The sequence below is a fragment of the Equus quagga genome, chromosome 6, assembly GCF_021613505.1.
Source record: "Equus quagga isolate Etosha38 chromosome 6, UCLA_HA_Equagga_1.0, whole genome shotgun sequence".
In the NCBI taxonomy this organism is placed as follows: Eukaryota; Metazoa; Chordata; class Mammalia; order Perissodactyla; family Equidae; genus Equus; species Equus quagga.
In genome coordinates, this window is record NC_060272.1 from 53,923,598 (window position 1) to 53,944,150 (window position 20,553).

Here is a 20,553-nt window from a genome sequence, read left to right on the forward strand (position 1 = left end):
CCTGCTGCTCGTGGAGAATCACTTGACCCTTGAGTGGATTTCCCAGTGGTGCCACTGTAACAAATGGGTGCCAAACTCCACTGGCCGTTCTTGGGAAAATGTCATACAAGTCCACAAAGTAGCCACTTTTTCCAGTCATATTCATAAAGTATAAGGAAACAGGATTGCATGTAACTACATAGAGAGCATTTTCTTCATTTTCTGAAATGACAAAGAGGTGTCAATATTGTGGTCTGTGACAGATTTTCTGACTGGTTGAGAGGTCCAGTGAAAACTGAATCATGAGACTGAGCACACATTTGGAACGTAGTAGATGATCTGTAGATGGACTGATTAGGCTGAAAAAGACCATGAGAACCAATTCAGTTCCTGCTGTAAATGTAGACGCAGTCACACCTATCTATCCAAGGAAGCATCTATTTGTTCCCAAAAGAATTCCATCATATCTCATGACATTATTATCTCATGACAAAACTATTAAATAGTATTTAACACTCTTCAATGTCAGGAAATTCTTCCTTGCATGAAAGAAAAGTATTTTGTGCTTCAATAAAAGTCTGTTTTCTTTTGTTTTATCATTGGTTCAGATGGACAGCAGATGGTCAACATCTTATATCTGCTAATCTTGCCTTTCCTAGATAGTTACTTGATCTTTAGGCTTTTCTTCCTATAAATCAGTAACTCCACTTTTTGATTCTTAGCTCTATAGATCTCATTTTACAAACTCTTGGTTCATATTAAATATTTCTTATTATAAAATTTCTGTCTTTTCAATCTGAGTGCTTGACTAGGTCCATTTTACGAACTCTATATCAGTGCTTCTTCAACTGCGAAGTGCTCATGAATCACTGGGGAGCTAATAAAAATGCAGATTCTGATTCAGTAGGTCTGGCGTGGGGTTTCTGCCTTTCCAGCAAGCTCCCAGGAGATGCCAGTGCTATTGGTTTGAGGGCTTCCCTTTGAGTAGCCAGACTCTGGATGATGTTTCCCATAATCTCTATCTATGAGCACCCTGAGATGAGGGATGAAGCTACTTTTGTGTAATAAATGCTATCAGCATCACTCATTATCCAGGTATCTATTTAGCAGTGTTCATATTTTATGAACTCAAAATTAAGACACAAGATATGATAACAAGATATAACATTTATATTTAGAACCATCCTGGAAAATTTGGAACATATGTATATATTGTGTGTGTGTTTGAGTGCCATGTCTACAAATAATGACCAAATATTATACATAAAGATACAGTAAATTGAAGTAAATAGGCTAACATTGATAAGAAACACAAGTCTTTGGAAGTGCAGAAGAAGATACATATCATTTAGGAGACAATGTGAACTGTGTGCGTGTTTCAGTTCCAAATATCAATATCAGATAGGATCACACAATTTATAATTCAAGGATCTTTTTAATGCTTCCCACTATCAGTACAAATAAGTTCAATTCAACATCTATTGAGCACCTTCCCACAGAGTATAGGGCAACAGGGAATACAGTAAAAGTATTAACAGAAACGTACTTAATAAACTTAATAAACTTATAGCAGGCTTTAAGGCCTGTTTGGTCTTGGGCTCAAATATATGTGTAATTAATTCTGATTCTAACCCAAGAAAATGCTCTTTTCTCTCACTAATGTAGAATAGGTAAAAAACAAAGAAATAAAAAATGATAAAAAAAACTTCGCTTGCAAATGTGGGCAATACAGAAATAGACGGTTAAATTATATCAGGGACAGCAAATGAGTTTCATTTTTAAGGGCCTCTTCTGACTGACTGGCAGCGGCTGCCTGGAATGTTGTGTTGAGAAGAACTGTAAGCCTGTGACCAGTTTAATGAGAAAAGTGCTGCACCTGATGAGAGGAGTCTGTCACAGTCATGGGCAGAGGATCCCAGTGTACTTATTCTAATCCCTAAATATGAGACAAGGGCCAAAGTTCAAACTTTAGCCATAAAATCCATGCTTACTCTTTACTAGTGAATGTAAAATATTTTAATAAGAGCACCAATCTGTTGCCAAAAAAAGTGTACATTTTTAAGGCATACTTTTTCTTTTTTTTTGAGGAAGATTAGCCCTGAGCTAACTACTACCAATCCTCCTCTTTTTGCTGAGGAAGACTGGCTCTGAGCTAACACTCATGCCCATCTTCCTCTGCTTTATACGTGGGACGCCTACCACAGCATGGCTTTTGCCAAGCGGTGCCAAGTCCGCACCCGGGATCCGAACTTGCAAACCCCAGGCCGCTGAGAAGCAGAACGTGTGCACTTAACCGCTGAGCCACTGGGCCGGCCGTAAGGCATACATTTTTACTGAACACAGCTGATTTTAGGAATAAGCAATATCTACAGAACTCATATGCACAAAAACTTGCTTCTGAATTTTTGCCTGAACAATCCCCATCTTGGTCAAGTTACAGACTCTCTCCCTTCCCCCTGCCATCACTTCTGTTTATATCACCTTAGTAACTGCTACCAACTGAAAACTTCTGCAAAAAAGTACCCAGGGCACACTGTATGAATCAGTAAGAAATGGCAACAATCCAGAAATGTAGATGCCAAAACTTCACATGCTTTATTTGCCTTTCTTTACAACGAGAAGTTTAATGACTGCAAATCACTCCAGCTCTGCTTTCGTGGTTCATGCAATCACTAAACTGGAATCCCAGCCAAAAAAATCCAGTTTCTCCTTTTTCTTTTCCTCTTCTATTTTTAGCACACAACTGGGTGTGTTTAACTTTGTGCTACAATTGTAATGAGAAACAGACCTGCATACAAACTCAGCAGGGCTTATGTGGATTCCACAATAGTATTTTGTTAAGTTGTAATAGGAAATTAGTTCTCAATTACATATAATTGCTATCAAATCCAAGAATGACACAGTTACTGAGTCTATTACAGATGTTTGATGTCTAGAGATTAATCCCTGTTTTTAAAAACTCAGTGCAGGAAGGAATAATCAAAAGAAACTGACATACCATGTGATGTAGCAACGTCACAGATTAAGTTAATTTCATCCAACGGTAACCTCCAGGAGGCACATTCTTCAGTAAAGGTTTGGGATCTTTCTTCACGTCTTTCTATTGGATATTCCTGTATGTTTATAAGTGCTGGACCCTATAATAAAGTAGTTAACTGAGTTAAGAAATTTGGGTAGTTACCAAAATGTAAAAAACCTAAAGTTCTTCAAAGCACAGAATTTAAATTCAAATATTCAATATCTTGATACACCTCTTCTCATTTTATTGACTGGAATGGTACTTGTAACAATAATAATACCATACACTTGCATTTATGAATGCTTTCACATGTGCTATCTTATCTAATTCCTTACTTGGTTTTCTTTTTACTCGCGAAATATACTAGACCTAAAACCCATAGGATTTCTCATTACTTCATTCCTTTCTCAACTGAGAGCAAGTTTTTTTTTTTTTTAAATCTTTTTTTTTTATTAATGTTATGATAGATTACAACCTTGTGAGATTTCAGTTGTACATTTTTGTTAGTCATGTTGTGGGTACACCACTTCCCCCTCCGTACCCTCCCCCCACCCCCCCTTTTCCCTGGTAACCACCGATCAGATCTCCTTCTCAATATACTAATTTCCACCTATGAGTGGAGTCATATAGAGTTCGTCTTGAAAGCAAGTTTTGAACTACAAGTATTGGGACCCAGAACTGTCCAAACCAGGAGAATAATTTGTAAATGAATGAATCAAGGTCTGATATAGGTCCCTTGTGAAGAATGATTATTATGTCATTATATAGAACATAATGGCTAAATATGGGTTTTTGAAATAAAATGTAAAAAAAAGTGACATCTGAAATTTTAAAAAACTTACTGATAACTACTACTATTACTTATAAAAGGCAGAGTATTTTATATGGTGAAAATTATTCAGTACAAACATAAGCAGAGCAACTAACTTAATAAGGTTATTATATTTGCGCTGGGAATGATATGATTTCCTGGAAGAACTATATAGCTGTTACTAAAACTTCAATTATTTGCATGCCCCATAGTCCTTAATTAATCAAAAACATTTGGGTTAGATATTGACTGTTGTGGCATCCATACTCCCCTTTCATGTCCCTTTCTATCTAGTCTGTATCTCGGGAGCTAGAAGACTAAAAACTACATTCCTCAGACTCCCTTGCAGCAAGGGTGCTGGATGTGATTTAGGTTCTGCCAATTGAATGCACTGGCATGAGATTTGGAAGGCAGAAGAGAGGCAGTGGCCAGCTCTAGTAGACAAGGAGGCTCTGACGACTAAGAACAGTCAGATTCTATGCTCTACTGGGGGTCGACAAATGTGGCCCACAGGCTCAAGTCTCACCCACTGCCTGCTCTTGTAAGTGAAATTTTACTGGAACACAGCCACACTCATTTGTTAACGTATTGTCTAAGGCTGCTTTTGTGTTACCATAGCAGAGTTGAGAATCTGTATGGCTACAAAGCTTAAAATATTTACCATCTGGCCCTTTACAGAAAAAGTTTGCTAATCCTGCTTTACTGTACAGCTCCCAGCAACAGGGGTGACAGCAGAAACTAAAGCACTGATCTTGAAACTAAAAGTCCAGGGGCAGGCCTGGTGGTGCAGCGGTTAAGTTCACACGTTCCACTTCGGCGGTCCGGGGTTTGCTGGTTTGGATCCCGGGTGTGGACATAGCACTGCTTGGCAAGCCATGCTGTGGTAGGTGTCCCACATATAAAGTAGAGGAAGATGGGCATGGATGTTAGCTCAGGGCCAGTCTTCTCAGCAAAAAGAGGAAGATTGGCAGCAGATGTTAGCTCAGGGTTAATCTTCCTCAAAACAAAACAAAACAAAACAAAAGAAACTAAAAGTCCAGAGGTAGCTATTCCTTCTATTCCTCCTATCCTTTCTAAAGATTTTACAAGCATCTAATTCCCCACAGTAATTTCCTTTCTGCTTGAAATAACTAGAGGGGTTTCTATTGTTAACTCGTGACTGACACTCCTTTCACTTGCCTTTTCACCTGAAGACAAATATCATGGAGTAACTGTCCTAGGATAATACAACATATCTGATTCTCCTGAAATACAGGTTAGCTCTTAGGAATTCTACTGACCATTAGCAATTACTACCTACACTGAGTCCCTCAGAGGCCAGATGGGCTGGAGAGTTAGAGCAAAAGCTAAATCTATTCTAAAATACCATCAGAAAATGTAATTCCTGAGAATGTATGGATTTTCTCCAGGGAAGATAAACAAAAATCTGTAACATTCAATATTTTAATGAAGAAATAATAATATCAACCTTTACGTCTATATGATGAGTTTCTGCTGGACACAACAGTTTTTGCATTCCATTTCGTGACTGACCAATTGTCCAATAGCCCATGAATGTCTGCTCTGGCAGAGGCAACCTGTCAAGGATGATATGAAAAGTAAACATTTCTTCTCCTTTCCAAGTCATAGGAAAAAATAAGGAGCCATCTATTATCAACCACACAAATAAATTTGAAGAATGCTTTACTTAGCAGTGAGTTATATTTCATTTTATTAAAAAGATAGTCTATAAAACCATATTTAGAATATTCTTTAAGAAGAAAAAGATTCCACATTTCTAAAAGTCAGAGAAGATAAGATCCTATTCTGTTTTTACGTTAATGACAATTATAATTAAGGTTTACATATTTTTTCCTTGAGTTGGTAAAATACTTGGTAATTTAACAGCTAAATTCCTAGTAGAGTATAGGAAGGATTTAGAACAAAAATGGAGCAATCCATCCATTTTTCAGTGTACTTTTTAAAATTTGGAATCGAATAATAAATAGTACACAATACCACCAGTCACACGTCTGTAAGTTGTACAGGGCAAGTTTCATAGACTCTATTTTAGCACTTCAATCTTTTTGTTACTTGGAACTGAAATATAATATACATATTGCAATACAAATATATATACAAATATAATATACAGAAACCTTCACATAAATGTGCTGCTTAGTTCTGAACACACCTGTGAAACAAGTACTCAAAGAAGGGCACCACCAGCACCCAGAAACCCCCTCAGGACCACTGAGGGCTTTATCCCAACCCAGGGAGCAACTATCCTGACTGCTAATGGAGTTATTCTGTGTTTAGATTCCTTTTTATCTAAAGTGATTTGCCAAAATAAATACGGCAATGCTAAAGCACAAAACCACAGACAAATTTTTGTGAATAAAGCCTTCACTTTTTACTCATACTATCTTTTCTTTGAATCTTTAGAAAAGGAACTATTAATTTGTCATTTAATGGAATATACATTTCTTATTCCATGGTAAGTTAAGGCAAGAAATGATTCAGAGTTAAAAGCTCTTTAAAAATAACGCTTATGTGGCTAAAAACTAAAATGTATGCTTGAATGATTCTGATGACCATGAAAAGAGTAAGTACTTGTACTGAGAAATCATTTTATTTTCAGTAAAAGAGAAGTCTGACACAATATTTCCATATGCTTAATAAGACCATGTAAGGCTTGTATATATATATTTTTTTTTTTTAGATTTTTTTTTAATTTTTTCCTTTTTCTCCCCAAAGCCCCCCAGTACATAGTTGTATATTTCTCGTTGTGGGTTCTTCTAGTTGTGGCACGTGGGACGCTGCCTCAGCGTGGTCTGACGAGCAGTGCCATGTCCGCGCCCAGGACTCGAACCAACGAAACACTGGGACGCCTGCAGCGGAGCGCGTGAACCTAACCACTCGGCCACGGGGCCAGCCCCAGGGCTTGTATATTTTTAACATAAAATAATGGAACCAAGCATTCTGGTGGAATATGCCTTTTGTCCCTTTGAAGTGCTAATGTCTAACACAAAAGGACAGAAATTAAAAAGAAATTTACAATGAAATTCTTCTAAGTCATATGACATAAATTTCTCAAAAAGACATATGTGCTTTTGTATCTATCATCCAAAATATAATTTAAGTACCTGGACAATTATCTTTTTTTTTTTTTTTTTTCCAAAGACTGGCCCCTGAGCTAACAACTGTTGCCAATCTTCTTCTTTTTTTTTTTTTTTCTGCTTTGCTTTATCTTCCCAAACCCCCTGTACATAGTTTTATATCGTAGTTGCAGGTCCTTCTAGTTGTAGGATGTGGGACGCCGCCTTAACGTGGCCTGACAAGCGGTGCCATGTCCGCGCCCAGGATGCGAACCCTGGGCCGCTGCAGCGGAGCACATGAACTTAACCAGTTGGCCACGGAGCCAGCCCATGACAATTATCCTGATTGGTCACCCACTTTTGTATTTCTACTGGAAACCAGGTGGGAGGCGCATTGAGTCAGGGGATTTACTATTATTATATTCTTTCTTTTAAATGTAATAAAAACACATTTCTGTGTCAAAAGCCTGATCTTGAAAACATCTTATAGACCTGAGATCTCTCTCTCCTTGTTTAGGGAATGAACTGTATTCTTTACTTGCTGTCAGCACTTCACCAAAGGAGAATCAGGTCTCCAAATACAGAAGGAGAAAAACAAAGGAAGGAGACATACCTAATTTCCCCCTAGCATAGAAGGCACAGTATAATAAAATGCAGGAGATCTGGGTTCTAGTTCTAGCTCTTTTATTAAATAGCTATGTAAACCTTGGAAGGGAAAAGTTAGCTAATTTCTTTGCATGTTAATTTCTTCCTTTGTGAAGTGAAGGTTCCTTATAGTGTGGGGAGCCTATGATGATCACCGAAGTGACTAGGAGTAAGTGTCACTGGTAGATTCAATAGTCTTGCATTAACTTGGTGCCCTGGAGTGAAAATAAACAATCAGAATGAAAATATCTGTACCTACCACTAGAATAGGTGCCCTGATAGAATTGCTTTATTAAAGCTTATAAAAAAGAAGCTCTAAGTACATCCCAAATTGGCTCTTTGAAGACACCAGAAACAGTTATATATATCTTGAAATCTAATTAGAAGCAGAGAATCGCTTAATAAAAATGGTCTTTGGTTGACAGGTTGATATCTAACCTAAAAAATGGACCTAATATATCTTTTAATAATCTCACAAAAATATCACATAGATGCTAAACAAAACAAAACAAGCAAACAAAAAAAATTCGTCCATTTGAGAAATAGTAACTTTACTCTCCTTCCAATTTTTACTGACAATTTTAGGGATATTCATCAAATCTGGTTTGAACTTGCCAACTCATTCTAAGTAATAGTCATGGAAATTGCAGCCTGTCTGGTTCCATCTAAAAATAACACTAGCTGTTTGGTTGGCCGGGTATCGGAAGGACCTACAGGTACCCCATTTAGAGTCTGTTCCGGAACCACATAACAAGATGCTATTGGCAGTAACAACTACAAATGAAAGTCACATTCGCAGGGTGTTCTGGAGTTGCACAATCAAACTGACTCATCCAGCTCCTTGGTAACACAGCGTGTTGTTTCTAGACTTTTCCTGTGCACTCCAGGCTGGCCAACTGAGGTAAACCAAAGCCTCTCACTTATTTTCTATTACTAAAGCTTCCCAACAAGCTGTGGAAAAGTTTGATGGTTACTCTCTCCCCTTTGGTATGTTAGTAGTCAGGAGAAAGGGGAAGCATTATAATTGGGTGCATGAGGAAGCTTTGGAATTTGAAACATAATCAACATTAATTTGGGGGTAACTCTAAACTAACAATCAGTTAGCAAAAGACCCTATATTCCATTACTGAAATGTGTCATTCAACTCTGACCAGACTTAAGTTGTTACACCTGATGTGACTGAAACAACAATGGTATTTTCCACGGTTTTAAGATCCTGTCACTTGTATTTTTTTTTAACTCTGTTAAAGTCCTAGCTGGAATGACCTTGAATTTTAAGGGTGAGGAGGATGAGCTTAAGCCTATAAATAGCACTACTTTTTATCTTCAATGTCATTCATGAATTTATGTTTTTTAAAACAACGAAGTATTTCAATTCATATGTTGTGATGTTTCTTAATCCCTTGTGGAAGTATTAATAAAGATCTGGAAGTAAAAGTTTTAAATAAAAGAAGGGTGAATTTCAAAATTATGACTCAGGTCAAATTACAGCTTGAGCAAGTTACACAAAGGAAAAAAAGGTTTTTTTAAGCAGGCATACAATTCATAACATGATGCATATGGACACCAAAGTTGAGTAATATAGTCTGAATGACATGAAAGAGATTTGTCTAAGATTGTTTCCATACAGAGGTGAGCTTAAGTTTTAAAGAGTATGTTCTGGCAAACTTCCGCCTTCTCTGAACATTTGCCAATACTATTTCTGGAGTATGAAAGAAACACATGAAATAGATTTGGATCTTTCTAGAGGCGTTATGCAATTGGAAGTTGTTGACATACCTATTATCAACAATTCCTCAAACATTTCCTTACCACACGAACTACTAATTTTCATGGGAATAATGGAACCTTTCAGGGTAGTTCCACCAACTCTCAAAAATTCACCAATTACTACCATCTTTGAGAAGAAAAAGAACAACTCCAATTTAGCAGGCCTCACTCATTCCTAATGTTTGAAATCTAACCTCTGGTAAACACTAGTTGGATTGTCCAACAGAGTTTACTGGAGTCTTTCATAGAATAACCCTGACAAATATTTCACCTTTGGCTCTTCCCCCTTCCTCTTACTCTCCAGCCAACGCATGCCTTAGCCACCTCAAACTGCTACTTGCTATTCCTAAACATACTATACATGTTCATGCTTCCACGGGGTCATTACCTCTGCCTAGAAATCCTTTCTGCTATTGCCTCTTTGATGAAATCCTTCTCATTCTTTTTCTTTTTTTTTTGAGGAAGATTAGCCCTGAGCTAACATCTGCTGCCAATCCTCCTCTTTTTGCTGAGGAAGACTGGCCCTGAGCTAACATCTGTATCCATCTTCCTCTGTTTTATATGTGGGATGCCTGCCACAGCATGGCTTGATAAGCGATGCATAGGTCTGCGCCTGGGATCAGAAGCAGTGAATCCTGAGCTCTGGAAGTGGAGTGCGCGAACTTAACCGGTACGCCACCAGGCCAGTCCAAAATCCTTCTCATTCTTAAGGCCCAATTTCAATGTCACATCCCCCTGCATCCCTCTCCCATATTTCTTCCTAGGAAGCAAAGTTAATCTCTTACTTTTCTAGATTTCCATGTAAATTTGCACATATGGAACTCTTAGAAACTCTTAGGATAGAGTTCTGTAGTATTTTCAATTTTCAAATTTAAGATCTGATAGAGAATAGAAGTTTAAGAGAGAAAGGTCAGAAGTCAATCTATGAAATCTCTTGTAAATATTTTTATTTAAAATAAAATAAGAAGTCAGCATACTAAATAGAAAAAATAGAAAAGCCCCTTTAAACACTTTAAATTAGTAATAATGGATACTACTATTCCCAGTTACCCTCCTTTGTTTGCTAGAAACTTCTGAATTTCCCTTCCCCACCATCTCACATATTGCTGGCAAATTAATTTTGCTTTGCTGCAAATGATAATGCATACAACGAGTATGTATATGTGTTTTTCCTTTCTGTGCCTGGCTCTGCATTTAGACATCATGGTTTTACTTTACAACTTAGACTTGTGCATCTCTGCCCTGCTGGTCCTGCTGAGGTCACAGAAATGAAGAGTCATTTGGATGCACGGGATGGAACAAAATTTGGGGAAACTTGCTATTCTTGGCTGACACTTCTAAATTATGCTCCCCATCACCCAGAATGACACTGCCCTGTCTTAGCGCTGCTGCCCACTGTGGCTCTGTGCCAGAGCAGATGTTGTCAGCTTGCTCCACACATCTCTGCCTTTCTTCCTCCTCACAGAACTTGCCTGGGTTTCCTTTGCCTCGTCTTTCTTCAAGTTTCACTGCAGAAACTTCTCTTTTTCTGCCATCTGCTTTACCAAACATATCTTAGAATTTTCGAATCTTAAGTTATCCACTTCAAGAATGACTGGGACTGAAGCTCTCCCAATTGGAAATTTTCCCAGAAAAAAAATTCTGTATTTCCCACAAGAAGGACCCATAGGTGAAAGAACCCACTGTGAATGTAGCACTTTGAATATCACACTCTATAACAATGTTGGTGGTTTGTGTTTTCTCAACTAGACTGCTAATTCATTGAGGGTAAGGTTTACACCTTACTCACTTGAATCCTTGGCACTCAGAACCCATCGATTCTGCCACCCAAATCTCACTCACTCATGCCCCTCTTTTTCATTCCCACTGCTACAACGTAAGCCCCCACTGCTCATCACTCAGATTACTGCAGCTGTTTCCCAACAGGTCTTCCTGCCTCCCGTTTCACTGCCTTTCAGCTTCCTATCTTTGGAAACCAAAAAGAGCCCTTTCTAAATTATGACTCTGATCATGCTACTCTCTGGCTTAAAATCCTTGTGTGATTCCCCAGTCTCTTCTCCCTTTTAGCCTCACCACACAACATGCCCTCACTTAACCCTTAGTTTTAGTCACCAAACTACTTGCAGTTTCCAAAACGCACCATGCTCTTTACAACTGTCTCTGCTTGAAGTATTTTCTCCTCCTTTATTTGCCTGGAGAATGCGTAGTAATCCTTCAAAGATTCAGCTTGGTTATCCTCCCTGACTCTGCCCCAGTGCAGAAGCCAGCAATCCTACCACTTTGCTCTCTCTCCTGTGGCTCTAACATAACACAAGTTGCTCTTTACTTGAGTGCTTTCCCAATTGTGACCTCCTTGAAGGCAGACATTGAGCCTTCTTCACCTTTATATTTCTGACTCCCTATCTAGTGTTTAGCACATAAGTGCTCAATAGTGTTTGTTAAATGAGTGACTACTTGGTTATGCTAGAACTGCCAACATCTTCACCTACTTGTTTCTTATCTCAATGACAAGTTGCAAAAAGCCACTGTCAAATTAATAAACAGAAACTTCATTAAATTGGAGTCAAGAGGCCAAAACGGGGAGCTCTCGCACCCCACATAGATAGCAAAGCCCGACAAGAAGAAGAAAGACTTCCTCTTCTTGACTGGCAAGAAACTCAGCCAATGAGAGGCTGTCACAACTCAGCCAATGAAAAACCACTACACCTTGAACTCTTTGTTTACAATAGCCTCCCCACCCCCAACTTTCTCTTTCCCTGTATAAAAGAATTTCTCTTCCCTTGCTGCTGGGGACTTGCATGTGGCTCGCCATGGTTGCAGACTTTGAATTGCAATTCTTTGCTGATCCCAAATAAATTCATTTTTGCTAGAGAAATAACTGACTGTCTCTTTGTTTAAGGTCAACATTTTGGTGGCCCATATAGGGATGCAGAGAAGACCCTTGATGACTCTAAGGCTGGTGAGCAAACAAGTGCAGTACCCACAACAGAGCCCACTGAGCTCACTGCTTTTCTTATCACCCTGGCCCCGGAGTTTGAGGATAAGTCTTTCTACTGGATCCAAGCTTCTGCCCTCTCCATGTTTGAGACTGTCCAGGCCTTAGTCAAGATCTATTTTAAGGTTTCATCCTTTTCTGGTTAAGGTCTTGTTTGTCTGTGGGTATTCAGGTGGCACTTCGGCCTCTTTGAATCAGGTTGTTTCTTTGAACTGTGCTAGCCTTTGTCTGAGTAGCCTATGTCTACTCCAGATTTAGGTAATCTGGCAAACCAGCTCTCTAGAACTCTATAAGGGTCACCTAAAAGAAAGACCACTAAAGTTCTTAATCATCAACTCCAGCAAGTGAAGGCCTCCAAAGGAAACCAAAAACTCCTAGTTTCTGTTATTATTGCAAAGAACCAGGACATTGGAAAAGAAGTTGCTATAAATTTAAGTGCTTCAAGTGTCTGCAGCCCTCTAACTAGACTTTTCGATGTCCTCTAAATTCCCAGTGATGGGGCTCTGAGGAACTATGGGGACTCTTCCCGATCCTCCCTCTTAATCAGCTTTGAGAAACATTTGTCCAGACTAGAGATGAATCTCCTTCTGTCCTGACACTGGACCCATACCCTTGGTGCCCAACCCCACTACTATAAAGCAGCACCTGCCTCGAAGCACTAAAACAGTTCAAATAGTGGAGATTGCTAATAAACCTCAAAACGTTCTTGTCTCTGAACCTATACCCTTTTGTTCAGGCCCTTTGAGAGACAAAAACCCTTTTCTCCTTAGTCCCTCCACCCCTATTCATTTATTAGGCTGAGAATTCTTGGAAAAGTATCATGCCAGAATTTTCTTCTCCTGAAAGGGGGAAGTAATTCTAGAATTTGACAGTAGCCATCAAAACAGCCAAGTGAATGAAATGACCCTTTGTCATCCTTTATTTGCTCCATCACTGCTGGTACCAGAGCTGATTCTGGAAACACCGTTAATTTGTCTCTATTGAATCAGCTACCCGCCTCCTTATGGGCAAAATCTCCAACTGATATTAGTAAAATTCACAGCGCACCTCCCATCAAATTCAAACTGATCCCTCAAGAACTCTCTGCAAAATTAATCAATACCCTATAAGTAAAGAAGCTCTTTAAGGTATAAAGCTCATAACAGAGGATTACAAGGCCAAATTGTCTCTTGTACTAAATCCCGATAAAACTCCTATTTTACCTATGAGAAAACCCAAGGGCCGAGGGTGGAGATTTGTCCAGGACCTCCAAGCAATAAACAACATTGTTATCCTTCAAGACCCTGTTTTTCCCAACCCTCATATGCTACTAACATCCATTCCCACTGGAAGCAAATTCTTTACTGTAATTGACTTATCCAAGTGCATTCTTTGGTATTCCAGTTGATGAAGCTAGTCAATACCTTTTTGCCTTCACTTGGGAAGTGAAGTGAGTCAATTCACCTGGACAGTAATGACTCAAGGTTTTACCGAGAGACCTTCTTATTTCTCTCAAATCCTGAAGGCTGATGCAGATGACATAAAGTTCCCTGGGGGTTCTATTTTGTTGCAATATGTGGATGATTTGCTCCTTTGCTGTCCCTCCCAAGTCTCCTCACAGGAAGAAAGCATCCACTTGTTAAAGCTTGTAGCCTTAAGGGGACATAAAGTTGTGAAGGAGGAACTGCAGTTTGCCCCAAGCCAGGTTTGATATTTAGGGCATCTGGTATCAGAACAAGGGTCCAGATAGGCTTCATGCTATCCTAAGTTTCCAAAACCCAAAACGAAGCACCAACTGCTAGGTTTTCTTGGGCTAGGTGGTTACTGCCAAAATTGGATGCCAAATTTCTCTCCTATGGCCAAACCTTTGTGTGTTTTACTAAAGAACCCTGAACCAATTTTATGGGAAGAACAAGACGGCAGAGGCTTTAAGGCTTTAAAGGAGAGTTTGATAAACCCACCAACCCTTGGAAATCCCAATCATCAGAGTCCATTTTTCCTTTTTTTACATGAAAAGGAAGGGAATGCCCTTGGGATACTTAACCCAAAACACGGGGACCACCATTGACCCATAGGGTATTATAGACAGCAACTGGACCCTGTGGCACAGGGATATCCCCTTGCCTTAGAGCCATTACTGCCACTGCCCTTTTGCTTAAGGCCACCGAGAAAACTGTGGGATTCCCCTTTGACCCTTTTTGTACTTCACGCGGAAGACCTCCTGGATTCTCACCACACATGACACATTTTAGCCAACCGCCTCACCTCCTATGAAATCCTTTTGTTAACTGCTCCTCACATAACTCTTTCACACTGCAATAAACTTAACCCTGCTACTTTTCTCCCCTCTGTTACCGGCAGTCTCTCATGACTGCTTAATGCTGATGGATCATCTCCTAATTCCTCCTGATGATCTGCAGGAAACTCCTTTGAGTAACACCAAATTCTCATGGTTTACTGATAGTTCTTATTTAAAAGGTGACAATTGCAAATACTGTGCTGGGTATGCTGCTGCAACTCCTTTTGATATTGTTGAGGCAGCACTTTTACCTATGGCTACTTCGGCCCAACAGGCTGAATTGTATGCTCTTACATGGGCTTATACTTTAGCCAAAGGCAAAACTGCCAATATTTATTCTGACAGTAGATATGCTTTCAGAGTTGCTTACAATTTGCGAATGTTGCAGAAGCAATGTGGCTTCCTTACTTTCAGTGGAAACAAAATTAAAAATGATCCCTATGTTCAGGAATTACTGGATGCTATACTTTTACCTGCTGCTTTAGCTATTATTAAGATCCTGGGGCATTCTAAACTTGACTCTCTGGAAGCTAAAGAAGTCATGTTGCTGACATTTCTGCAAGGAATGCAGCTCATAAAAGAACCAACAACAGCCACACCCCGTCATGGTCCAAAGGGATATTTCCCCAAATGAAGACTTAGAAAAATTGGCTAGAGAAGCCCAACAATTGGCCTCAGAAAATGTAAAACAAAATTCAGCAATTGTTAGTTTGATAAAAAGATAAAACTCTGGTTTGGAACAAATAATAACTCAGTCCTACTGGAGACTCTAAAATTCCCACTCCTAATCACTGTGCATGCATTAAACCATTGGTCTACTGACAAAATGATAATATTCACGAATCAATATTGGTGGGCAAATATTAACAAGGCTGCAAAAAGTGCCTACCTCACTTGTCCCACTTGTCCAAAATACAATTCAGGGAAGCCTGTCTGTATTGCTCCCAGACATTTTAAACTACGTAACGGACCATGTGATGTTTGGCAAACGGATTTTATATAACCTCCCCCGTGTCATGGATATAAATATGTTTTAGTCATGGTCTGTATGCTTTCTCATGGGGCTGAAGCCTTCTCCTGTAGACAGGCTACCGCCTCTTCTGTGGCTAACGTCCTTTGGGAAAGGATTATCCCTACCTGGGGAACCCCTCTTGAGCTCATAGTGATCAAGGAATCCATTTTACTGGTCAAATACTTTGACAAATCTGTCTTGTTTGACTGGTTTTACAACTTTCACTCTGTTTACCACCTTCAATCCTATGGTATAGTCAAATACACAATGGCATTATTAAGACTCAACTGGCAAAATTTGTAGAGACTCTCAAAATACTTTGGTCAAAAGCATTTCCGTTGGTCTTTCTAAATCTCAGATTTGTACTCTTTGGGACTCATAAGCTCTCACCCTTTGAGACAGTCACAGGCCACCCAATGCATTTGGCTCCTGCCTCTTTTGAGCCACAGCTGATAAAAGGAGATATAATTGCAAAGGTCTAATTGCTTCCACTAAAAATAACCATGTTTTGGTGGAGCAATCTTTTCAGTGTGCTCCAGGGAGACAAAGACGAGCATCACGCCTTGCAACCTGAAGATTTCATCTATTGGGAAAGACACCTCCAGAAGGACTCTCTTCAACCTCGCTGGAAAGGTTCCTATCAGGTACCGTTAACTAATCCTTGTCCCACAAAACTCCAGGGAATAAACTCTTGGATTCATGTGACACACCTAAAGAAAGCACCAAACTCTGACTGGACCTGCACATTATCTGGTGACTTAAAAGTAAAGATTTCCCAGAATTGAAGCAGATAACATCTGATGAGACAGCCTTCTCAAGATGTCTAGGCCAGGACTGTTGGAATTTTGTCTGCCAAACCTTCGATGATGACATAATGCTTCAGATGATGTCCAATGCCTATGATCTTGATAATACATGGACTTTAGAAAAGAAAATGATCTGAGAGTTCTTCCTTCTACCCCTTCTGTTACTCAAATGTGGCCTCAATAGGTTTCCAATCTGTGCACTTTCCCTCTGACATGGGACACAACACCCAAGAAGGATCCTTCCTGGCACCAAGGGACAAAAGATGGATGAAACAAGAAAAACCTGACTCTTGATCAGCAATGCTTTCAGAGAAAGATCTTGACCAGAAGGGAAAAATGCCAAATTAATAAACAGAAACCTCATTAAATTGGAGTTGGGAGGGCAAAAGGGGGAGCTCTCACACCCCACGTTGATAGCAGAGCCCAATAGGAAGAAGAATGACTTCCTCTTCTTGACTGGCAGGAAGCTTAGCCAATGAAAAGCCACTACACCTAGAACTCACAATTCCTCCAATGAACTCCTTATTTACAAGAGCCCTCCCAACTTATTCTTCCCCTCTACATAAGAGTTTCTCTTCCCTAGCTGTTGGGAGACTTGCATGTGGCTCGTCATTGTTGCAGACCCCAAACTGCAATTCTTTGTCGACCCCAAATAAACCCATTTTTGCTGGAGAAATAACTGGCTGTCTATTTGTTTGAGGTCACTACCACCATGGCAAATCTTTCCCATTGCATCCTGACTACATGTCTCTCAACAAATGATGCAATCTACTTTGTAGGTGTATCTGGAAGAGTTAGCTATAGGTGCTTAAATGCTTAAGGGATCAAAGATAATTCTGTGAGACTGCTTAAGATGAGTATGAAAGAAGATTCATATATCTTGAAAATTTCTGTGTAGATTGGGTATGTTTTTTATTTTTTCTGCACCTTCATAAAGGGGCTAAAAGCAAATGAAAGGGCTGGGAAGCTACTTCATAATATACCAAGAGAATAAAGAGCTAGGAAACTATAAAACCCAACATCATCCTTCTGCTTATGATAGTTCTGAGATGTCATTATGTAAATCCTATTATTTTTTAAAACTAAGAGCTTTTTTATGAAGTGAAAGTAAATCATCAGGCAGAGTGGAATTATACACCTTAGAACTCCATGATCAACACTGTGAACTCATTTGTAAAAACTAAGACTACAAAAAGAAAATTATAGCATATAATAGTTTGGAAAATGGAAGGAAAGGCACAAAACTTTAAGAAGAGAATCTTGTAATTTAATAAGATAAACAGTAAACTGATAATCATTCCTATTTTCAAAGATGAACCTAATGAAATTAGTCCAAAGAGAGGCCCTGGTTGGGGATGTTCTTTTTGATGTCTCTGGTACTTTGAAGAGCCCATAGCTGGTCTTGGTCAGAGAAGCAGCAGTTGCTATTGATGTTCCAATTACGTGGATAAGTCTTTAACGTAGACAACCAATTTTAGACAGATACCCTTTCAAAGACACGTTCAATATAAATGAAGCTGTTCTGTCTGCAAATACGCACACCTGGCACTACTCTAAAGAGAAAGATCAAAACTAAACATGACTGTATAACACACACTGCAATGAGATACTAACGTCTCTTATAACAGGAAAACACAATCTCAGCTACCTTCATCAGAAGTTCTAGCTTGTGAGACTGGCTGATAAAGTAATGAATGGTTACTGATATCAGGGAGAAGAGTGACTACTTATTCAGCTTTCCAATTCAATTAGGCACAGTGACTCAGAATCTATGAGTTGGAAGAATGTTAAAGACTATTTAATCCCATGTTCCATGTTTGAATCCCTTTGAGTACCTCCCCAACGAGGTTTGTCCAGATCTATTTGAACCCAGTCTACAGAAGGTATATTCTCCTTTTCCCCTGGATAATTCATCACATCTTTGAACACAGGAACTATTGGATCAGAGATGGAGGCCAACTGTCCTTAAGTTGTAATGACTTAGAAGCAACACACAGGTGCACAGGAAATGCATAGGGATTTATAATTACTCTGCTAAACCTGACTATAGTAATGAGCATGATTTTGAGGATGGTGCTTAGAGCACTTAGTAAGTACTTGATAAGTATTAACTATTTTAATTTTTGCTGCTCTAAAAATGTGTTGTCTTCCCTCACTTGCTATGTTTATGTTGAATGTCTATCAATGCATAAACTTACTCATATTGTGTCAAATGCCATAGAGATGCCTGGTTAACTTGATTTCTCATTTGCCATTGGTAAGGGTTCAAATGTTCTACCCTTAGAGTAGGCACTGCAGTGTGACGTAAGCTTTGCAGCATTGGAGGCAAAGGTCTCAAGATATAGCAATTTTGGAATAGAGTTTTACTTTAAAATTTTTATTTTATTTAAATAAGAAAAGAAAATGAAAAATTCCAGTGCCCAGACAGTCAGTGGACATTTGAAAAATAAAGTATAGAAAAAATAATATACACATTAAAATATCAAAATAGTACAAAAGGGAGGCTAGGGTCTCTCTCAAAGGCAACTACTATCAATAGCTACCACTGTGTTTTTAAACTGCTTAAATGTGAACCATTTAAAGAAATTCAATAAAAATATTGGCTAATATGATCCTAGATGTTATTAACTCAAAGTTACTTCATTTTACCTGAAAAATGAAATTAAAAAATAATTTAATAAAGCATTTGAAAGCAGAAAGAGAATACAGATGTCAGCAGGACATCTGAGACGTAATTACAAGACTCCATAAGGGCTTCTTCATCAGCTATGAGACATTTTAAAGTGTAGCCACACTGAAAGGTCATTTTCAGATGTGTAGTCTGTTTTGCCACAGCATTGTTATATGTCTGAAAAGGATAATGACATTTAAACATATGCATAAAGACACAAAGTGTTGATATTACTGTTTTTATTCCTTATGAGAGGGCTTTATATGCTTTATGAATCTGTTCGTTATGTTTACATCAAATATCTTAAGCTTAAAATCTCAAGGAATAAGGGGAATGAAGAAAAAAGTGAGGGTGGGGGAGGGGTGTCATCTGTGCTCAAATCTAATCCATTACAGATACATTTCTTTTCAACCAAGAAGCTTGGGAATGAAGTGTTTTAAGTAGGACGTCTTTTCAGGGACATGTCTCCTCTGTTAAGAAGAAAAACTGAAAAAAAAAAAAACTAGAAAAAATATTTCTCAGTGAGTGAAATAACACATAGAATCATAGGAAAAGATCTAGAAGGATTTAACAAAGGTCATCTCCAGATGGTGGAACTATAGATGTCTTAATTTTCATTTTACTAACTTATTCTAAAAATAAATGGAGACTAAAAATTAAATGAAGACATCATTCTTCATTTATTAAACATGCATCATAAAGAAATCTTACATATAAAAAACTTTTTAATTTTCTCAAATTTTTTATTCTACTTGATTAATACAAATAAATAATCAGTAGATTGTATAGTTTGCCAGTGCAATATATGCAATAATGCTTTGGGGAAAAAAAAAAGAAACTGGATTAAGAATAAACTAAGCAACATTAAAAAAGAAATCAACAGAGTTGAGGACAAAGAATTTGGAGTAAGAAGGATGAGTATTTAAGTATTTTATAGACTTGTGTGTCTCTTAGGGAAGACAGGGAGAGAAAAACACATGAAGATAACTTCAGAGGGTAGAGAGAATTTCTCTGTATGTTTGATTTATTTAAAAATGACGCAACTTTTGAGAAGACTCCATAAATTTCTTTTGTGTTCCAAATAAGGAAGGAATGATTGCTAGTACGCTTCTTATATATGGTAGCCAAATAAAGTTTTCTAGAGTTTTTATTTTTCTAAATGAATTACTTTGTGTTTTACTTCATGATCCTTCATTATTTCAAAAAAAAGAGGAAATCTTAACTGGCAATGAAGAAGTCTCTAAAATGATTTTGTTGTGCCAAAAGTTTATACTCATCCACTTTTTGACTTACTTTTCATAATGAAATACGGCTAAAACCTCAAAATCTGAATCTATTATAACTCTCTGAAGAATAAGAATTTGTGTATTATACATGCATAACATCATGGTCAATAACGATTTCCAAGTTGATTACCTAAAATCTCAAGGCCCTTTTAAACCAAAACTATTGGTAATTTTCAGTATCCAAAGAGTAACAGATTTCGAAAT

At 38.3% G+C, this 20,553-nt stretch overlaps 1 protein-coding gene across 2 annotated transcripts in view; it reads right to left on the reverse strand.

Annotated features, from left to right (window-relative positions):
* Positions 1-20,553, reverse strand: part of VWA8 (von Willebrand factor A domain containing 8) — a 357,132-nt gene that overhangs the window by 122,062 nt on the left and 214,517 nt on the right. For both annotated transcript variants that reach the window (XM_046664107.1, XM_046664108.1), the window contains 3 exons: positions 5,278-5,386; positions 2,978-3,116; positions 2-201 (listed from right to left, as the gene is read on the reverse strand). In XM_046664107.1, the coding sequence (XP_046520063.1) occupies positions 2-201; positions 2,978-3,116; positions 5,278-5,386 (448 nt within the window). The remainder of the gene's footprint in view (position 1; positions 202-2,977; positions 3,117-5,277; positions 5,387-20,553) is intronic.